The following is a 23,501-nucleotide window of genomic DNA, read 5'->3' on the forward strand; positions in this document are numbered from 1 at the left end:
ATTATATTGATTTATTGAATTTTCTTCTATAAAAAAACATTAAAGTATCTGCGACACTAATGTGTCACAGATACTTTAATGTTTTTTTTACTGACATAATAGTAACTTGACTGTAACTTAACATGATCATTTTCTCTAGTCTGTAAGCCATTAATTTAGTCTGGCCATAATGCCATGGCATGATAGTGGCTCTTTGCACTGCACCTCATTATTGTAACTACAGAATCTCAACGTAAACTTGCAAAGAAATAAAAATTGTATTTTGTTGTATAGTCTATGTCTAATTCTTAAGTAATATTTAAGCATTAGGATTAGTTTGCCCAAAATGCATTGTATGCTAGTGGCCTTCTTTTGTGCCTAACAATGTTTTATTACATGTATATAAACTGGTAGTAGGTTGGTAGACAGCAACCACCCAGGGAGGTACTACCGTCCTGCCAAGTGAGTGTACAACGAAAACCTGTAATTGTTTTACATGATGGTAGGATTGCTGGTGTCTTTTTTCTGTCTCATAAACATGCAAGATTTCAGGTATGTCTTGCTACTTCTACTTACACTTAGGTCACACTACACATACATGTACTAGCATATATATACACACCCCTCTGGGCATTCTATTTTCTTTCTAGTTCTTGTTCTTGTTTATTTCCTCTTATCTCCATGGGGAAGTGGAACAGAATTCTTCCTCCGTAAGCCATGCGTCTTGTAAGAGGCGATTAAAATGCCAGGAGCAAGGGGCTAGTAACCCCTTCTCCCGTATAAATTACTAAATTTAAAAGAGAAACTTTCGTTTTTCTTTTTGGGCCACCCTGCCTTGGTGGGATATGGCCGGTGTGTTGAAAGAAAGAATATAAACTGCAGGACACCAATGGCAATAAGTCACTTTAGTCTGACTTTTTTGGGTTATCCTGGTGGGTAATTTACACTATGTATGATAAATGTACTTATGTGTACCTGTGCCTAAATAAACTTACTATCTGTGCACCGCATTAAAAGAAATAAAAATTTGAATCTGAATTTGATAATCTTGTTATTATTAGTGAATTTCTTACACAGTCATCCTTAGGATAGGTTCATCTTGTCATTCTACACATACAGTTCATTCTACACATACAGTTGTGTGTGTATGTGTATAAACACATGAGAATTACCTTTCTAATTTCTTAAGTGTGAGAATTATCTTTCTAATTTCTTATGAGTGAGAATTGCCTTTCTAATTTCTTATGAGTGAGAATTACCTTTCTAATTTCTTAAGTGTTTCCTTTCATCTTTTTGGGTAAGCGGAGAAGAATGCTTCTTCAGTAAGCAATGCTTCTCAAAAAATGCAACTAAAATGCTCGGGGCAAGAATATTCGCTACTTTGAGAATCTGCATTCCTCAACGTAATGTTGTCAAATGTAAAAGAATGCTTCATATGTCGGTTTGCATGCAGCCAGCAGTAACAGCCTGGTTGATCAGGTCCTGATCCACCACAAGGCCTGGTTATGGACCATGGGGGCACTGACCCCTAGAATACCCTCCAGGTATACACTGGGTATACACCAGGTATACTCCAGGTATACACACTTAGTAGACTATAACCCAAATAATTTTTCCTATAATCATGTACATACAACGATATATTTAATCTACTTACATTTGCACTCATCAAATGCTTGTGTACATTTAATGACCTTAAATACATATATGTAATGCTTATTGCCCTTGTAGTCTGAAGTTAGGCTTAAGCTTTCCCAAAATGCTCTGCATAATAAGAATAATAATAATAATCTTTATTTCTACATGTACATGTACAGGGCACACAGGCCTAGCTGACATCAGTGACATACTACTATATAGAAAGCTCCTTGTTATGCAGAGCATTTTGGGTAAATTAGGTCATTTTGTCCCAGGATGTGACCCACACCAGTCAACTAACACCCAGGCACCTATTTTACTGCTAGGTGAACATGGACAGCAGGTGTCTTAAGGAAACATGTCCTAATGTTTTCAGCCATACCAGGGATCGACCCCAGAACTTCAGTGTGTGAGCTGAATGCACTACCAATCGAGCTACGGGACACCCATTGTATCACGTGGAAATAAACTTTGACTTTCTCATATGAGTGTGAGCAAGATAATATTTATGAAGGGATTCAGTGAAACCAGTTGGCCGGACCCGAGTCCTGGAGGTGGGAAGTACAGAGTCTGCACTCTGATGGAGGGATGGGGATATTTGCAGTTCAGATCGTTATCTGTACTGTGATATCAGCACAGTTCTGGTAAGACAGCAATTGAATGAGTGACAGTGAAAGTGTTTCTTCTATTTTTGGGTCACCCTGCCTTAGTGGAAGATAGTCAGATTGTTAAAAATAATGAAAAAAACAATTTAAAAAATCTAATAAAGACCATACAGTAACTTAGTAAATATTACCAAGCCACTACCAATTCTTAAAAATACATTATTCACCTAAATACTTGTTAAAAAAAAAAAATAATAATAATAATAATAATAATAATAACAACAACACATATAGAAGACACCAAAATACAGTGGACCCCCAGTTAACAATATTTTTTCACTCCAGAAGTATGTTCAGGTGCCAGTACTGACCGAATTTGTTCCCATAAGGAATATTGTGAAGTAGATTAGTCCATTTCAGACCCCCAAACATACACGTACAAACGCACTTACATAAATACACTTACATAATTGGTCGCATTCGGAGGTAATCGTTATGCGGGGGTCCACTGTATCTACAGAATAGTACACTATAGTGTAAAACAATTCTTATCACAGAAAATTTAAAAATACATAAAGCAGTCACACGATTTTCGGAATGAAATCAAATCTCACTAGTTATACGGTACTGATTTTCAGCAAGATTACTGATGTGCAAATATTCTTATAGACTGTCTGAAAAATTTTGCCCATGACAAGGTCTGCCACAAACAGTGCTACTGAGAGTTATAACACCATGAATACGTGCTAGCACCATTGTGGTAACATTAACAGCACAAATACATGCTAGCACCATTGCGGTAATATTAACAGCATGATAAATACATCCTAGCACCATTGCAGTAACATTAACAGCATGATGAATGCGCTAATGCATAACGGTGAATGCGTTTGTGCAGTCAGGCTGTCAATTAAGCAAATATGAAATGAATGACTAGAGAAATTGTCAAGAGTAAATTTAAGATGAAAACAATGTAAACGATATGCATCCCTGGCTTCATGCAGTAGATGCATAACAGACCCTTGGCAGGTCTACTTAACTCAGTCACCATTAACATTAAATTCCACATAACAGGAATTTTCAGTATGTCTTGTGAAGTACATATACAGAGTGCATATAACATATCTACACTGCACATACACAATTAGAGATATAATGGAACATTACATAATAGCAAATCTGAATAAAGCAATGGAAACCTGAGTATATGTACAGTGTAGGTGTGTGTATACATATATATGTACAGTGGACCCCCGAGTTTCGGCAGCCTCGACTTTCGTGAAATTCGACCTTCGGTGAGTTTTTTTGGAAAAATTTGGCCTCGAGTTTCGTGAAAAGACTCGTGTTTCGGCAAATGTCCGGTACCCGTCCGCCTGTCACCACGCACACCAAGCCAGTCTCCCACACCATTCACGCTCAGTGTGCCATTGTTTACCAACACGTGACCATCACCCTGTGGGTTCATACAATACATTTCATAATAATCCATTGTTTTTTGTGCTTGCAACTGCTAAATAAGTCATCATGGACCCAAGGAAAGCTATTGCAAGCCCTCTGGTAAATAAAGTGAGGAACACGATCCAGAGGGATTTTGACGGGGATGTGGAAGAGTTGGTGGAGGACCACAGGGAAGAGCTAACCACTGACGAACTGCAAGAGCTTCAGTTGGAACAGCATCAGACCACAGCCGAGGAACTTGCTTCAGAGGAGGAGGAAGAGGGAGTGGATGAGGTGCCTTCTTCAAAGATTAAGGAGATTTGTGCAATGTGGAATGAGTTGCAAAGTTTTGCTGAAAAGTATCACCCTGACCAAGCTGAAACAAGCCATATCTGCAACATGTACAATGACAGTGTTGTGTCCCACTTCAGGGAAATCTTAAAGAAATGCCAGAAAAAGACCTCTCTGGACAGATATTTTGTGTAACAGGGGTCCAGTGACTCTCAAGTTGTTCCCAGTGGCATTAAAAGAAGAAGGGAAGTAACCCCAGATAAGGACTTGCTACCTAAAGTCGTAATGGAAGGAGATTCTCCTTCCATACAATAGTGTGCACCTTCCTCCTATCCCCTCCTCCCGTCTTCCATCCACCCAGAAGTCTTCAGTAAAGGTAAGTGTAATGTTATTATTATTTTTTTAAATGCATGTACTTGATTTCTGATTGTTTTAATTATGTAAATCTTTATTTAATTTGAAAAAAAATATTTTATTTTAATATTTTTGGGTGTCTGGAACGGATTAATTTTATTTCCATTATTTCTTATGGGGAAAATGGTTTCGAGCTTCGTGAATTTCGACCTTCAGCGGGCTCTCTGGAACGGATTAACCCTTTCAGGGTTTCAGCCTTACTAGTACGGCTTATGAGCCAGGGTTTTTGACGTACTAGTACGCCTAAATTCTAGTGCCCTCAAATCTAGTGAGAGAAAGCTGATGGGCCTACATATGAAAGAATGGGTCTATGTGGTCAGTGTGCGTGGTATAAAAAAATCCTGCAGCACACAGTGCGTAATGAGAAAAAAAAAACGTTGACCATGTTTTTGGATTAAAACAGCGACTTTGCACTGCATTTTCGTATGGTATTTATTGTTGTATTCTAGTTTTCCTGGTCTCATTTTATAGAATGGAAGACATATTACAGAAATTGAGATGATTTTGGCTGGTTTTACAAAGAAAAGTACCTTGAAATTGAGCTCAAAGTAGCAGAAATATTCGATTTTTACCAAAGTTCAAAAGTAAACAAACCATGCTATGCGTCCAATACACGTCAACTGGTGAGTCTAATATTCTTTCACAAGTGCGCTGATATTATTTATACCATTTCTACACCAATGCAGTAGTCTGCATAACAGTAAATATTCTATTTTTTTGTGAGAATAAAAATTCAAAGTGGAAAGCAAAAGAATGTAAGAGGGGCCTGGGGACGTGACTAATGAACAGAGGAAATGTTGTTTTAGTGCCAGGAATGTCTTTCTTGTTTATTCTGGACCCTATTCGGAAATTGGCATCTTTTGAAATTTGTGTGAAATTGGCAAAATTGCTAAATTCTGACCACTGTATTGGATAGTTGAAATCGGTAAATGGGTGGTTTCTTCTACTCATTCGATAGAAAAAATGGATTTCTAGCAAAATAGCTATGATTTTTGTCGGCCAGTACACTGAATTGGCCGAAAATAGGGCTCAAAGTGGGCAAAATCGGTGATGCATAAACATTGTCGAGACCGCTAACTTCGCGAGAGCATAATTCTGTAAGTTTTCCATCAAATTTCATACTTTTGGTGTCATTATGATCTGGAAAAGATTCTCTATCTTTTCATAAGAAAAAATAATTTTTTTTTTTGAAATTTGGCTGACCCTGAGAACAAGTCTCTGAGAGGGCCTGTCGACCCTGAAAGGGTTAATCACGAAACTCGGGGGTCCACTGTATAAGTATATGCAGTATGTATGTGTATTTGTGTGTACTCGTCAATTTGTACATACTTGTGGTTGCAGGGTTGATTCTCAGCTCCTGGCTCTACCTGGAGGGGGTTTCAGAGGTCAATGCCCCCGCAGCTTGGTCCATGACCAGACCTCATGGTGGATCAGGGCCTGATCAACCAGGCTGTTATTACCAGACACACACAATCCATCACATGAACCACAGACCAGCTGGTCAGGTACTGACTCTTAACTTGCCACTCTTCAGATTCACTCCCCCTTATCCTTGTGGATTTTATCGTACTTGTTCTTAAAAATACATGTATGTGTGGGATCTGCCTCCACCACTTACAAACTGAAGAAATACTTCCTAACATTCATTCCTGTGGCTTATCTGTAATGTCAGCTTACATCTTCTCACCTCTCAAACAGCCTGTCCTTGTCTACCTCATCAATTTCCCTGAGCATTTTATGTTGTCATCATGTCTTCTCTGGTTCTTCTGTCCTCCAGTGTTATTAAAAATTAAAGATTTTTTATTTCAGCATTGTGTAATGATACAATGTTTGTATAAAGATAATGACACTTAGGTGTGCAAGTGGAAAGCCCCTTAGTATGCAGACCATAGGGCCAATTATATAAGGTCCAATTAAATTAGCCTCTCATTGTAGCTCATGCCCCGTAGTTCAGGAAAATCCTTGTTGCATACTTCTGCACTGTCTGCTGTTTCTGAACCTACTTTCTCAGGTGTGGGATTCCATACTGGTGCTGCATACTCTAAGATGAGCCTAATGTATATTGTATAAAGGAACCAGAATGACTATTTGTTGAGATTTCTGAAGGCTAAGCTTAGATTTGACAGGCAAGTACTGGCTGCAGAGGATGTTTGGCCGATATGAGCCTCTGGTGATATACTGGGCACTATGCTCACCCTTAGATCTTCCTCTTTGAGTGAAGTCTGCAGCCTGATCCATTAGTTTATACCTAATTTATGGTCTTCTTGCTCCTTCCTGCTTGTATGTGTACTCACCTATTTGTGATTACAGGGCTTGAGTCACAGCTCCTGGCCCCACTTCTTTTCTGGTCAATGTGTGTATGAATATGTGTATGTGTGTATGTATGTGTGTGCCATACAAACAGACATTCATAATTTCATACATACATACATATATTTTTTTTAACACAGTGGACATCTCCTACTGAGGCAGGGTGACCCAAAGAGGAAACAACAGCTTTTCTTCTCTTCACATTTAATAATTTATACAGGAGAAGGTGTTACTAGCACCTTGCTCCCAGCAGTTAGAACTTTATACAAGAGAAGGTATTACTAGACCCTTACTCCTGGCATTTAGTAACTTATACAGGAGGTGTTACTGGCTCCTAGCTCACAGCATTTTAGACACCTCTTCCAATACGAGTGGCTTAATGAGGAAGGATTCTTCTCCACTTCTCCATATACATAAGTATATAAATACATACATACTACATACATACACAGTATACTGTATATATGTAAATATAGAAGACATTAAGTGTGTTAGGAAATTTCTTAGTATTCTGTTCATTTCCAAAAATAATCAGAATGACTTGTACATATTAATCACATGGCAATAATAAATTATAAAAACACACAATTATATGTAAATATATGAAGTTTTATGATTGGTTTATTAAAAGTTTATGATAATGGAGGCAGCACTTACTGCTGTAGTGGAGGGAGCTGGGACTTTGTTACTAGTGAAGGCAGGAGAGCAGGTACTTGTAGTTCTTATACCCCTCCTTCTGGTATGTTTGTTAGTGCTTGCACGAGTACTAGCTGTAGAGGAGGGGATGTGAGGGAAGTGTTTGGAAGAGGAGTCCATGTGTGAGGGAAGTGTGTTAGTGTGGGAAGAACGTGTGTTGGTGTTCGGTGGGTGAGTGTTGGAGTTTGGTAGGTGAGTGTTGGTGTTCAGTGGGTAAGTGTTGATGTTCGGTGAATGAGTGTTGGTGTATGATAGATGAGTGCTGGTGTTCAGTGGGTGAGTGTTGGTGCTCTGTGGGTGAGTGTTGATGTTCGGTGGGTGAGCGCTAGTGTTCGATGGACAAGTGTTGGTGCTTGATGGATGAGCATTGGTGCTGAATGGATGAGCATTAATGTTCGATAGATAAGTGTTGGTATTTGATGGGTGAGTGGGGGATACAACATTAGTAAGGGAGGGATGGTCACTGTGGTGTTTGGTTGAGGCACCAGTGTGCAAAGGATGAGTGCTGATGTGTGATGGATGTATGCATGATGCAGTGTTACTGATGGAGGGACAGTCAACACAGTGTTTGAAAGAGTTGATGTGCAATGGATGTAAAATTGATGCACCATCGGCAACGTGTGCAGGAGAGTGCAAGCAACTCGCATTCAGGATGACAGGGTTCGAAGCAATATTTTGACATGAACTGCAACACTTATCCGAAGTAGCAGAATTGCTTGCACTTGTATTTACAATGTCTGTTGCAAACATGTTTGTAAACCCAAGAGGTATGACAGTTTTTGGAGAGGGAGAAGAGGCGTCTTTCTGGGTTTTCTTAGTACTATACCCAGGAGAGGAAGAAAATTTTGACGATTCCCTTTTTCTTGTGTTTGCATTTATGTGGCATTCTTTAGATGAGGATTCGTTCTTTTTTCTTTCTTCTGCTTCCTTTTCCATCATCTTTGCCATTTCCTCTTTCTTCTCCTTCTGTCGAGTTTCAAGTTCATGGGAGAATTGGTCAAGCTCTGCCAAGATACCAGATATTGCAGTTGATACTGGTGGTAATTTTGATAATGTGGATAGTCACGTTCATAGTTTGATGAAAGATGGCAGTAATGGCAGTGATGGTGGTGTTGGCAGTGATGGCAGTGATGGTGGAGTTGGCAGTGATGGCAATGATGGTGGTGATAGTGGTGATGGCAGAGGTCAGTGTGTTTTTGTGATGCCAGCTTATGTCAGGTGGTCAGTGGTTGTCAGGACACCATGTGTCAGTGGTGAGGATTATGGCAGCGGTGGTAGTCATGGTAGAGGTAATGTGGCAGTGATGGTGGAGGTGGTGGTAATAGTGGTGAAGATAATGTAGTGTGGTAGTGGGCAAGGTGGTGGGAGGTAAGGAGAAGGACAGTAATGTTAGCATCTACGTAAGATTGCACAAAAACCTTACAAGTACATCACAGAGAGCCTTAGTAAATTTGCCATCATAATATCAAGCTGAACCACTGACTAAGAAGCTCTTCTTTCTCTAAATATACAAACTACAATATCAACTTCAACAAAAATACATTATCCAGCATTACCTCAAATGGCATCAGAAGCATAAAAATCATAAACTTCTACTACAGATACTATAAAAAATAATATATTTTCTACTTCATATATACTGCTTGACATAATGATGGTAAATATTCTCAGGTCTCCAGTATCACCCTAATGTTCACTGGGATCATTTAAAACATTATTTTTTTGTGGTCAAAATCTTCCATCATATACTGCCTGAGTGTCTTTTTATAAATTACCAAATGTTGAGTGTGAATGTTGAATGAACATTTCAACATTACAGCTGCAGAATACAGCAAGAACTTTATTTAAAAGATATTTTTCAGGTTAATTTAAAGAACTAAAAATCGACTACACTGAGAGTCCCCAAAAATTATAATGATCCCAAGGAACATTAGGACTCTAAACGATCTTATTTCTAGGGCCTGACCTTGAGGATCTTTGCCTGGGCTTGTGCCTGGGAGAGAACCTCGGTGATCTTAGCGGCTGTCAGCTTGTCTGTCACTGAGCCCATCTGACACATGAGGCGCTCCATAGCCTTCTCCGTCTCCTCCAAGCGACGTCGAAGGTGGTCCAATTGTTCATCCTCTGTGGACCCTCATGCAAGTTATTTCCCTTGAGTTTAAGTGTAATACAGTAAGCCTTCAATTTAACAAAACCTTGATTTAACAAATCCGCTGAGTCAATTGATTTAGAAACAACAGACCAAGTCTGATGGTAACAATATATACAGTAAGCCCTCAAATTAACAAAACCTTGATTTAATAGATTTCAAACATATGAGATGAAATTCACTGAGTCAGTTGATGGTTACAATGTACAAATAATCTGCATATAGGAGAAAAAACTTATTTAATGGTCCACGTCAGACCAAAACAGCCTCATAAGTTTCTTTCTCCTATACATATGTGAGTTATTTGTGTATTGTTCCCAGAGCCAGATTAAAATTTTTTAGGCCTTTGGGCTACAGGTACTGTGAAGCCCCCAGTGATATTGTCAAAAGGAAAAAAAGTTAAAGAAATATTATATTCAATTTTACAAGGCTAACCACAATTAAAATTCAAATATTTGCTTTGTGTAATTTCTTGGAAACCAATTTCTGCAAAATATCAGCAAATTGTAAGTTATTGAGAACATCTCTGGAGGCCCTCCAGCTGGTGGAGGACCCTGGGCTGCAGCCCCTGGAGGCCCTCCAGCCACCAGAGGACCCTGGGCTGCAGCCCCTGGAGGCCCTTCAGCTGACAGAGGACCCTGGGCTGCAGCTCCTAACACCCATGCCTTAATCCAGCCCTGACTGCTCCAGTCATGGTATTGTGCCTTTTTATTCCATCTGATGGTTTCAGACTTCCTCAGTGTTGTTGCGATCATGGAAAAACAAGTGCCATTATCAGCAAGCCGTTACATGACCCCATTATTCCATTAAATCATGGGCTTACTGTATTTTAAAAGACACTCATGATGAAAGTGGGCAAAGTGCTCAACAACTGTCATGCCATTTACCCATTACTGTACCCATTACACATACATTTTCACTCATATGGGTCATGCAGCACCTGGATAATTGGAGGTAATCAGAGTTAATCCAAGGAAAAGAAATGCAGCTCTAATTTCCTGGATTACGAGCTCTGCACCAGCTTCAAGGAATCTTCCTTGAAGGAACCCCAGTAATATATCAAAATAAAAATCAAGTAACACCTATAACCACAGTTGAATTTACAAACTGGCACTTCGAGTAACCATGTCACTTGTAATAAATCAAAGATTTGGACTTCATGTGAGGTATATGAATGATATTCGTCATATAGTGGTAAAGGATACTGCAAAAAATGCAAGAGCATTCGACAATAAATTAGTATTTTATTAGACAGGAAAACCATCCAATGTGATGGAACATGACAGGAAAACTATCCTGTGCGATGGAAAACGACAGAAAAACTATTCTGTGTAATGGAACATGACAGAAAAACCATCCTATGTGATAGAATATGACAGAAAAACCATACTATGTGATGGATATGTTAAGTAAACATAGTCATTTGCTATAATCTTCTAAATGCCCCAGCATGATAGTGGTTTTCTTTGTACTTAACAAATCAAAACTGTAATTATACATTGCAACCTTTGCAAAGAAATAAAATCTTTATTCTTTATAGTGTAGACCAAGGCAGCCACACATTTAAATCTCACGTATGAATAAAAAGTGGTGCTTTTAAGCTGGAAATTCCTCCCTCCCTTCAGGACAAACAAAGATGGCCCACGTTCCTTACAATGCAATTTTTATTTCTTCATGCCATCCAAATAATGAAGTTTACTTGTAAGAAAACATTGGTAGGCAACACATTTTGGGTCTCTTCTCCTTGGACAGTTCCTAAATCAGACAATGATTCTCCTTGAACAGTTCTTAAATCAGACAATGATTCTCCTTGAACAGTTCCTAAATCAGACAATGATTCTCCTTGGGCAGTTCCTAAATCAGACAATGATTCTCCTTGGGCAGTTCCTAAATCAGACAATGATTCTCCTTGGACAGTTCCTAAATCAGACAATGATTCTCCTTGAACAGTTCCTAAATCAGACAATGATTCTCCTTGAACAGTTCTTAAATCAGACAATGATTCTCCTTGGGCAGTTCCTAAATCAGATGATGGTGAGTGATACATATTTTCCAGACAAAATGAGACAAGAGGGCCCTCCCACATACACACCTCCTATTTTCAATGTTCTGTGTTTTTGTTAGCTGCAAATTGACCCATTGTTCATTATTTTAAGCCCACCAGCAACAGTCACCAGTGGATGGAACAATGGCTCAATTGAAAGCCAATGAAAACATGGAACACTGAAAATAGTAGTAACAATTTAATGAATAATAAATGAAAGAAAATCAAAATGATTTCACAGCCACTCAGTGATCTTTCACAGTAGCCCAATGGTCTTTCATAGTGGCCCAGTAGTTTTAGTGGCCCAGTGGTTTTTATAGTAGCCCAGTGGTTTCATAGTGGCCAAATGGTCCTTCATAGTGGTCCAATGGTCTTTCATAATGGCCCAGTGGTTTTATAGTGGCCCAGTGATCTTTCATAATGGTCCAGTGGTCTCTCATAATGGCAAACTGGTTTTATAGTGGCCCAGTGATCTTTCACAGTGGTCCAGTGGTCTTTCATACTAGCCATGGCCCCCCTGGCCACTCCCCTCACATCTTCCCATCATAAAGCATCACAAAAATTCACGCATCATACTTTACATCGCAGTAACCTCAATTCTTTGTTGCAGGTGACAGGCTCTTGATCCAGGAATTACAGCTACCCTCTCGCTTGGAAGATCAACCCTCATCACTCACCATCCCCAGGTGCCACATGACCCTCATGGATTTATCTCTTCCTAAAAAAATATAATAAATAATTCTGTAATAAAAAATACCCAGCTCTTCAGCAGGGGTTCCTAAAAAAATATAACACATAAACAAATTCTCGCAGTGCAGGTGCTTAAATAAAAATATTTTAATAAATACTGATATAATAAATTGCTAAAAAAAAAATCATTCACTCTACTCACTCTTGTCGCATTCTTGCTTCCCTGCAGCATGTAAAAAAAAAATCCACAGTGTGAAAATCTTAGTTACCAGCCATTCTAAATATTTCTTAATGCGGTTTCAGGTATCCACAGAAGGTCTTGGCACGTATCCCCCGTGGGTACGGGGGATACCCTATATTCAAAACTCAATGGTGTGTGGGAAGACCTTCATAGTGAACTCTTAAATTTTGGACAAACAATTACTATATAGAGAACTTTTATAAGATTGTACTGTAAATTATTAAAAGAATATTTTAATTTGCATTGACTTCAAAATGTAAAGTACTTTATTCATTAATGTACTGTATTATGTATGTAAAAACATAACAAAAAAGCATTATGACTGAGTTATGACTGATTTACAATGAGTTATGACTGGTTTACAATGAGTTATGACTGATTTACAATGAGTTATGACTGGTTTACAATGAATTATGACTCATTTACAATGAGTTATGATTGATTTACAATGAGTTATGACTGATTTACAATGAGTTATGACTGATTTACAATGAGTTATGACTGGTTTACAATGAGTTATGACTGGTTTACAATGAGTTATGACTGATTTACAATGAGTTATGACTGGTTTACAATGAGTTATGACTGATTTACAATGAGTTATGACTGATTTACAATGAGTTATGACTGGTTTACAATGAGTTATGACTGGTTTACAATGAATTATGACTCATTTACAATGAGTTACAACTGATTTACAAAGAGTTACAACTGATTTACAATGAGTTTATTAGTTATCTCATGACATCTCTAATGCCACATTTATTACAGAAGTTTTTCCATTCTTGCCATATTTAACCTGATGTGGCATTTTGCATCCCTGCTGAAATTTTGGTAAATAATTAATAGTATATATTATGGAATTCTAGGTAGTAGGCTGGTAGACAGCAACCGCCCAGGGAGGTACTACCGTCCTGCCAAGTGAGTGTAAAACGAAAGCCTGTAATTGTTTTACATGATGGTAGGATTGCTGGTGTCCATTTTTCTGTCTCATGAACATGTAAGGTTTCAGGTACGTCTTGCTACTTCTGCTTACACTTAGGTCACAGTACACATACATGTACAAGCATATACAGTGGACCCCCGCTTAACGATCACCTCCCAGTGTGACCAATTATGTAAGTGTATTTATGTAAGTGCATTTGTACGTGTATGTTTGGGGGTCTGAAACGGACTAATCTACTTCACAATATTCCTTATGGGAACAAATTCGGTGAGTACTGGCACCTGAACATACTTCTGGAATGAAAAAATATTGTTAACCAGGGGTCCACTGTATATACATACATACCCCTCTGGGTTTTCTTCTATTTTCTTTCTAGTTCTTGTTCTTGTTTATTTCCTCTTATCTCCATGGGGAAGTGGAACAGAATTCTTCCTCTGTAAGCCATGCATGTCGTAAGGGGTGACTAAAATGCCGGGAGCAAGGGGCTAGTAACCCCTTCTCCTGTACACATTACTAAATGTAAAAGGAGAAACTTTCGTTTTTCCTTTTGGCCACCCTGCCTTGGTGGGATACGGCCAGTGTGTTGAAAGAAAGAAGAAAGATTATGGAATCTAACTAGAAACATAATGCTCACTACAGTTTTGGAAGAGAAGAGGATATATTTTATTTAAAACTCTCCTACACAAAAACTTCCATGTAAATACAAAAACAAATTTTATTTCTGTATGTAGTACAAAAAATGGGTTTATATGTAATAATACATTGGCAGGCACAAAAGAAAGCCGCTAATATGCAATGCATATTGGGCAGACTGATCAGGCTTTCACACAGGTCAGGAGGGTCCACCAACCCATTTTTATATATTCTGAATTGCTGAACAATTCACAAACAGGTGAAATTATTTACAAACATTATTTCTCAATCCACAGCAGGATTTGAACCTGCAAACTCAGCATTAGGGTACACAGAGTACACAGCCAGACACCAGATCTGGAGTCTGGTTGTGTGGATAAAGTACTGTGTACTCTGATGCCAAGTTCACAGGCTTGAATCCTGCAGCGGACTGAGAAATAATATTCTGAAGTGTGTAGGTCTCTTGATGCGTGTACTGAGAGGAACACTGCATGTACACTTGGAGGGATATATATCTCAGTTTATGTATACTTAGATCCCATACATGGGACTGAGATATTTTTGACTGGTGGTGAAAAAGTGATATGCAGCCATAATGACCATCGTGTGTTGATAGGCTTTAGTTTGATTAGCCAGTTACCAGAGAGGTGACTGACAGATCACTCTGTACTGGAAGACTGGGTGTCTGAGTTGAGATATATTTGATAAAGGGGACTTTATGCTGGTGTGGACAAAAAATCAACTCTCAAGAGCTGTTGGGTGCAGTACATATTAAGAAATCCCCAAAAGTGAACACTGTATACTAATTAATGAAGGAATCCTCAAAATCCATATATAAATAAGGACAGCATAAAAGCCTCTACAAGAGCAGGTGAGTCCATATGTCGCAGATACGGTACTATGATACAAGTACTATGATACTCAAATGCAAAATTACTGTGCTTGCTTGTAGTACCATACTACTAGTGCCAAAAACTGTGAGATAACATACTTTTCATATAGTACATAATGCATAAAAATTTCACCAATATTTCTATGGATATTTTTAGCATATGAGTTTTGCTCTAAGCAGGTTGGGTCTATATGTTACGAGTGAGTAATACAAGATCTTAGCTACAAGATGTTGATTTAATAACCTTTTTCATTTCCCATTTTGCAGGTTTCATTTCTACGTGCAGTGCACGTCTCTCCCAAGCTGCCATTTACAGGTGCACTTAAATCTAATTTTTCTTCTATAGCATCTTTCCTGCAAGTCTTGAAAGACTCTGGCTGAGAGCTGCACGGTCTTCTTATTGTTTGTTCTACTACAAGCTCTTTGTTCATCATTAATTTATCTTCCGATAACTGTTCTAGTGAGGTGTCATGTTTTGCTTCATTAGGACAACACTGCACCTCTTCCCTGGGAGGTTGTTGACAACTGCCATGATCTCGTAGTAGTTCATTACTAAGGTAGACTCTAGCTACCTTACAAAGTTCCTCGACATTTTCACCATCCATATTGCTCTTTATATTGTATTTCTCTAGTCCATTCTTCAGCTCTTGAAAAAATTCATCACTGTACAAATAATTTATATCCTCTTGTGTAAGAGTACTTTCAAGTACTGGCTTACGTGATACCTGTTTTGGGGGGACCTGCCCCTGATATCTTCTATACTGATATTTCATAGTCTCTTCATTAGGAATTTCTTCATTTGCATCAAATCTGACTACACCTTCAAAACAGTTACTGTCTTTTATGGCCATTGGAGTGTCTAAACGGCCTTTCCCTCTGGGTTTATATTTATGCTCAGAACTCTCGAACAGACCTGCCAGCAGGCGATCTCGGTACGTCTCGCAGGCTGAGGCTTTAACCGTAGTTCCACCAATTAATCTATCTATAGCTTCATCTTCAGACTCATCATCAGTCAGATTCCAAAATCCCTCTGGCAGGTACCACTCACCTATTACACAGGGGAACAAACAGAACAATAGTATGTCTTTAAACAAACCTGCAAATGTATCTATAACAATCAAAAACTTTCCATTAACACCTCAGAACTAAGAAATAAAAGTTATGGACTTGGTATTAAATTATTATCCCTGATTTAAGATACAGTAGAGCACCCGTATCTATGGATTCGGTTTCCAAAGTTTCAGTTATTCATGGTTTAACGTGGCCCAAAAATAACCCTTAATTTTCCTTAATAATTGCCCCAGTGCACAAAAGTAATACAGTGGACCCCCGCATAACGATGGCATCGCATAGCGATTTTTCCGCATAACGATTACTTTTATCGCAAAATTTTTGCCGCGCATACCGATTAAAAACCCGCATACCGATTTTCGTCCGAGACGCGTCCAATGTGCCCTCAGCCAGCCTCACATGTGCCGCTCCGTCCCATTGTTTACCAGCCAGCCTCCGCGGTAACATCCAAGCATACACTCGGAATATTTCGTATTATTACAGTATTTTCGGTGCTGTTTCTGGAAAATAAGTGACCATGGGCCCCAAGAAAGCTTCTAGTGCCAACCCTGTGGTAAAAAGGGTGAGAATTAGTATGGAAATTAAGAAAGATTTTGAAGGGTTTGGGGCTAACCCTGATAAGCCTATGCCAGTTGTGGAATCCATTGTGCCTACTTCAAAGATTAAGGAAATGTGTGCAGAGTGGGTTGAACTGCAAACCTTTATAGATGAAAATCACCCTGACACAGCTGTTGCAAGCCGTGCTTGTGACTATTTCAATGACAATGTTATGGCCCATTTTAGGAAAGTCTTGAAGGAACGGGAGGTACAGAGCTCTATGGACAGATTTGTTGTGCGACAGAGGTCCAGTGACTCTCAAGCTGGTCCTAGTGGCATTAAAAGAAGAAGGGAAGTAACCCCAGAAAAGGACTTGCTACCTCAAGTCCTAATGGAAGGGGATTCCCCTTCTAAACAGTAAGAAGATAATGCTCTCCCCTCCTCCCATCCCATCAATCATCACCAGATCTTCAATAAAAGTAAGTGTCATGTAATTGTGCATGCCTTTTTCAGTTTGTGTGTATTAAAATTAACATTTCATGTGGTAAAAAAAAATTTTTTTCATACTTTTGGGCGTCTTGCACGGATTAATTTTATTTCCATTATTTCTTATGGGGAAAATTCATTCGCATAACGATTATTTCGCATAACGATGAGCCCTCTTGCACGGATTAAAATCGTTAACCGGGGGTCCACTGTAATGGCAGAAGTTCTCAAAGCCTAAGAGAAGCTGGGCAGCGTTTCCCATCAGCGAAAATGTGCTAATTCTCAACTTACTGTGCATAATTTATTAATTAAACTTTATCATTGGTATGTATGTAAACGAAAAACAACTTGTATATAAGATTTGCTACTATCCGCGGTGGGTTCTGGAACATATCCCCGCGGATACGGGGAGACTACTGTAATTATCTGGAAAGTATCCACCTGAAATAATTCTAAAATTATCTGAATATACATCATATATAATTTAAAATAAAATTTCTATATATTATGCCATATTTTTTATATAATTAGGAATGAAGTACATACAGATATGTAAATTTAGAAATGATCTTGAGAGAGAAACACGTCACCAATTACAAATAAAAATACACAGTACTGTACTAAATAGCATGAAAATATATTACACCATCATCAATAATTATCTTATCTTTTTTTTTCTTTTTTATTAACACATCAGCCATTTCCTGCAAAGGCAGGGTGACCCAAAAAAGAGGAAACACTTTCATCATCACTCACTCTATCACTGTCTTGCCAGTGACATGCCGACACTACACTTCAAAAGCTACAATATATCTTTTCTCTATCTTTTCCCTACAATAATAAATTTTCTGGCTTCCTTTATTTACTGAAGAGAGCTGGCATAATTTACTATATTTATGTCTCATATTTTTAAGCCATCATTTTTTTATAATTTGAAGTCAAAAGTGAATGTTAAAATTTATATAAATTCATTTCCACATTAATTTTCACAAGATATCACACTGAGTAAGGGAAAAAACTTGATGTTTCTTCTTTTCTGAATCACCCTGCCTTAATATATCACTAATTATAAATTTTTTACTGAATTACTAAATGCCTCCAATTAAAAAAACTATACATTCTTCTTCTCATGTAACTGAAAACCACTTCAGTAGTGAAACGCTGTAAAGCAAACCGCTGTAAAGTGAAGCACTGTCAAGCAGGACCTTCCTCTTTTGTCTTAGTGTTTGCTTATGTGTCTTTTTAAGCCAATTATATACTGTCCTCCACTCTACAGAAATAAAGTCTGAGTGTGTTTCAACTTTCAGGCCAAATTAAAACAACATAGAAGAAATAACTAGAGAGAAGAATTGTTATATTACCTACCCAGTTTCTTGCCTTTTGTGTCCATCTTGTTTTGAGACTTTTTTCCTTTGCCTCCTTGAGCAGCAGAATTAAAAGAACATGTTAGTGTAGGGTAAGAACATGTTAGTGCAGCGAAAGAATGTGTTAGTGTAGGGAAGAACATGCTAGTGTAGGGTAAGAACACATTAGTGCAGGGAAAGAATATGTTAGTGTATGGTAAAAATATATTAGTGTAAGGAAAGAACATGTATATAAATTAGAACATAGAGTGAATCCTCAGAATATAAATTAGAACATAAAATGAACCCTCAGTACATAAATTTGAACATAGAGTGAACCCTCAGTATAATGAATTAATAAGGGAAGTGGATGGCCAGTAATAACAGCTGCTGGATAAAGTAATCTTTAAGCATCAGGATTAGTTTGCCCAAAATGGATTTACTGTATTTTATACCTAATAGTGTTTTATTATATATTATGTTTCATGTGCTTACACATGAAATGGGTGTTTTTCCTATTTTCACTGTGGTATTTTTATATATTTGCAATCCTGCATTTACTGTGCTTTCTTCTACACTGTATAATATAAATCCACTATCTGGAAAACTAATCAGAAAGAGAAACCGAATATCTGGACCTGTACTTGAGGCTCTGTTGAAGATGGCCTCAAATGCTGCCCACAATAATAATAATAATAATAATAATAATAATAATAATAATAATAATAATAATAATAATAATAATAATAATAATAATAATAATAATAATATCTTCATTTTCTACAAGTACATGTACAAAGTATACAGGCCATAGCTGACATCAATGACATACTACTATATAGAAAGCCACTTGTTATGCAGAGCATTTCAGCAAATTAGGTCAGTTTTGTCCCAGGATGCGACCCACACCAGTCCACTAACACCCAAGTACCCATTTTACTGATGGGCGAACATAGACAACCAGTGTAAGGAAACATGACCAATGTTTCTACCCCTTCACCAGGAACCGAACCCAAACCCTCACCATGTGAAGCAAGAGCTTTAGCCACCAGGTGCCACAGGCCTTTACATTTCTCATTACTTTTCCAGCTACATTAGAATGTACAGCTAGGTCTTGATTACTGCAAGTTCGATTAGTGTGAATTTTTATTTATTGAAAAATTAATTAATGCTGGTTCCCTCCCCCCCCCCCCAGATTCTTCAAATCATGCACAAAAATTACATATACTAATTCAAATACAGAAAGTCCCTGAATTACAAACACAATGAGAATCTTCTGTATTGTGTATATCATTATTGTGTATAATATCATCATTATATCACTACTGTGTATATCATTATTATATCATTATTGTGTACATCATTATTATATCACTACTGTGTATAATATCATTATTATATTATATTATTATTATTATTATATCATTATTATATCACTACTGTATAATATCATTATATCACTACTGTGTATAAGATCATTATTATATCACTACTGTGTATAACATCATTATTATATCATTACTGTATATATCATTATTATATCATTATTGTGTATAATATTATTAGATCATTATTATACACAATTCAGGAGGTCCCTAATGTGCTTGTAAGTTGAGGACTTCCTGTGGTACAAATTTGAATAATGTGACCACTTCAAGTCCTTTTCTGGGGTTACCTCCCTTCTTTGTTTTTTAATGCCACTAGGACCAGCTTGAGTCACTGGACTCCTGTTGCACCAAAAATCTCTCCAGAGAGCTCTGTTTCTGCATCATCAACACAGCCACTTGATACTGGAGTTCCGCAAGGAAGTGTCCTTGGACCCCTGCTCTTCCTCATATACATCAATGATCTTCCAAACATATCCCAACACCTGAAACCCGTTCTCTTTGCTGACGACATGACTTATGTCATCTCTCACCCTAATCTTGCCACCCTCAACACCATTGTTAATGAGGAGCTCCTCAAAATATCAACTTGGATGACAGCCAATAAACTTACACTTAACACTGACAAAACCTACTATATTATGTTTGGTAGCAGAGTAGGTGGTGTGCAACTTAACATTAAGATCAACAACACTCTAATTGCCAGACATAATGAGGGCAAATTCCTAGGCCTATACCTCGACAACAACCTGAATTTCAGCACCCATATCCAACACATAACAAAAAAAGTATCCAAAACAGTTGGGATCCTCTCCAAGATACGATACTACGTGCCGCAAAATGCCCTTCTCACACTATACCATTCACTCATTTATCCATACCTCACCTATGCTATTTGTGCTTGGGGATCAACTGCAGCAACACACCTAAAGCCAATAATAACTCAACAAAAAGCTGCAGTAAGAATAATCACTAAATCCCATCCCTGGCAACACACTCCCCCACTCTTCATAGATCTAAACTTACTCCCTGTTCAGAACATCCACACTTACTACTGTGCAATTTACATATACAGGACCTTAAATTCCAATATTAACCTTGACCTAAAATGCTTTCTTGATAGTTGTGACAGGACCCAGAGGGCTCCGGTGGCCTGGTGGTTAAGCTCTCGCTTCACACGGCGAGGGCCTGGGTTCGATTCCCAGCCAGAGTAGAAACATTGGACGTGTTTCTTTCAACCTGTTGTCTATGTTCCCCATCAGTAAAATGGGTACCTGGGTGTTAGTCGACTGGTGTGGGTCGCATCCTGGGACACTGACCTAAGGAGGCCTGGTCACAGACCGGGCCGCGGGGGCATTGACCCCCGGAACTCTGTCCAGGTAAACTCCAGGTATAACACTAGACACAAACATCTCTACGACATTCCCTGTGTCCGACTAAACCTTTACAAAAATTCAATGTATGTCAAAGGCCCTAAAATCTGGAACACCCTACCTGAAAACTCTAGAACTGCAGACACATTCATCACCTTCAAAACTACCATTAGAAAACATCTTATCTCCCTGATACACCCCGTCAACTAACTATATAAAAACCACCTGGTGGTTCACACTTACACTCACTCACTCACCCATTTGACTATAAGCACTATTAAAATTTGCATTAAACAAGACTTAGCTGTATATTATGCAGGGTGTTTCAAAGCAAAAGACCCAAACTTGGTCCATTGTTTTGAAACACCCTGTATTAACCAGTATTTTCTTGCTTGTTGAACTTATACATCTTTACATATATGATGTCCTGATCATTTTGGTCGCAATTTGTTTTCATTTACTTTGGGTTGAACCCAAGACTGGAAGCCACTGTTTTACAGTGGCACAATGTAATAAACCCACTGCTCACAACAACTGCCCACAACAATCTCTTTAATTATATATTATCAAAAAGTTTCTCAATATATATAGCTTTCATCTTAGTTGTAAATACATATCATTAGCCTAAATATATAAACAACAGTGCACACCTCTATTTTCATCCATTTTCCTATAAAATAAAAAAATATCTCCATCCCACTACTGATTTCTATTCTTAACCGTTTTTTTTCTATATTTTCTATTAAGTTTAATCTTCAAACTCACCAATTTTAGCTTCAGCCTGTTGGTCGTGCTGGTACTTCCTCCTCGACCGCGATTCATCTCGCTGTTGGTGTCGAAACTGATCCTTGGAAGACACATCAGCGTTATCCAGGTACTCCTCGGCAAATACGTACTTTCGGTACTCGGGGTCCAAACCAAAGTCTTTCAGCTTGGGGGTCCTGTCGTCGTCTTGACCTTTTTTGAACAACACCTGGACATAAATCATATACAATTACAAATGCAAATTCTGGACACAAATCATATACAATTACATATATAAATACAAATCCTGGACATAAATCATAGTTACATTTGAAAATACAAATCCTAATTTATAATAGTATTATAGGCATGGATGCAGTAGTAGAAATATATAATTCTGCATAAATAATTCATTAATAATGGTAGAATTACCGACAAAATGTTAGGTAAACAGACACAAGTGCAACTAGTATGACATTTTCTTGCGGCAATGTTCTGCTCTCCAGGAACTTTGTCGAGTGGCCTGACAAAGCTCCTGGAGTGAAACATTGCCACAATAAAATGTCGCATAATTGCATAGTCTATTTACTTAATATAAAAATCATGTTTCTTTAATATGATTTGTTGTATGACCCTTGTGGGTTTAGTGCTAAGTTTTGATTCTAATAATAATAATAGTTTAAAATGACTTAATACAGTATTCACCAATTTCAGCAAAACATGCTTTAACATCTGAAACCTGCTTTCCAGTTGTGTATGGGGGGCACTGACCCCCAGAACACCCTCCAGGTATACTCCAGGTGTGCATTTTTAATATCAGTTGTTGTGTATGAGTAAATTCAGACATATAACCCCCCACCCCCATTCTCAATTTATGTGTCATGAAATCAGGGACTGGGTGGGGGTTAAACTCCTGGCAGGAGAATGCTACAACTCACAGGCCAATGTTTTCACCACTGGACCAGCTGGCTCTAATAAGACTCATCCAACTAGCTATATTTCTATACACCACAGGAAGTTTAGCATGGACCACCATTGTGACCACAAATGCCAGTTTTTACAGATGAATCCTACACCAGCATGGCTGTATTGAGCTCTGGCTCAAGTCCCCTCTGTGATTTGTTTACAGTATATTAAAAAAGACTACTCATTAAGCCATGTCTAGTTCTGAAGCAGTCAGTAAAGATTAGTATTAGTCTGCCCCAAATGCACCACATGCTAGTGGCTCTCTTTTGTATTCAACAATATTTATTACAAACATTATCTCTTGGGCCACAGCAGGATTCGAGCCTGCAAACTTGGCATCCAATAACACAGTACTTTATCCACACAGGCTCAAATCCTGGTGTGGACAGACAGATAATGAAAGTAAATAATTTCACCTGTTGCAAATTGTTAGGCATCTTATTACTTGTAAACTAAATTTATTATACATGTACTGCAGAAACAAAGTTGTTTGCTCGTTTGTATTATTAAAATTTCGTGAGTTATGTGTCATGAGTCATGATGGAAGAGTTGCAATGGATGAGCTACAGTATGGTACAGTAGAACAACTGATCATCTCGGTCTTCGCAAGGTCAAGAACCCAAGTTATTTT

General features: G+C 38.1%; 1 protein-coding gene across 11 annotated transcripts in view; it reads right to left on the reverse strand.

The window, feature by feature from the left end:
- LOC128701947 (titin homolog) overlaps positions 1-23,501 on the reverse strand; it is a 94,508-nt gene that overhangs the window by 34,450 nt on the left and 36,557 nt on the right. For 9 of the 11 annotated variants that reach the window (XM_053795922.2, XM_053795918.2, XM_053795920.2 and 6 more), the window contains 5 exons: positions 21,926-22,133; positions 18,425-18,478; positions 15,210-16,013; positions 12,456-12,476; positions 9,337-9,494 (listed from right to left, as the gene is read on the reverse strand). In XM_053795922.2, coding sequence (XP_053651897.2) covers positions 9,337-9,494; positions 12,456-12,476; positions 15,210-16,013; positions 18,425-18,478; positions 21,926-22,133 — 1,245 coding nt within the window. The remainder of the gene's footprint in view (positions 1-9,336; positions 9,495-12,455; positions 12,477-15,209; positions 16,014-18,424; positions 18,479-21,925; positions 22,134-23,501) is intronic. The other 2 variants (XM_053795924.2, XM_053795925.2) reach the window with 2 other exon arrangements.

This window comes from Cherax quadricarinatus, chromosome 77, assembly GCF_038502225.1.
Source record: "Cherax quadricarinatus isolate ZL_2023a chromosome 77, ASM3850222v1, whole genome shotgun sequence".
In the NCBI taxonomy this organism is placed as follows: Eukaryota; Metazoa; Arthropoda; class Malacostraca; order Decapoda; family Parastacidae; genus Cherax; species Cherax quadricarinatus.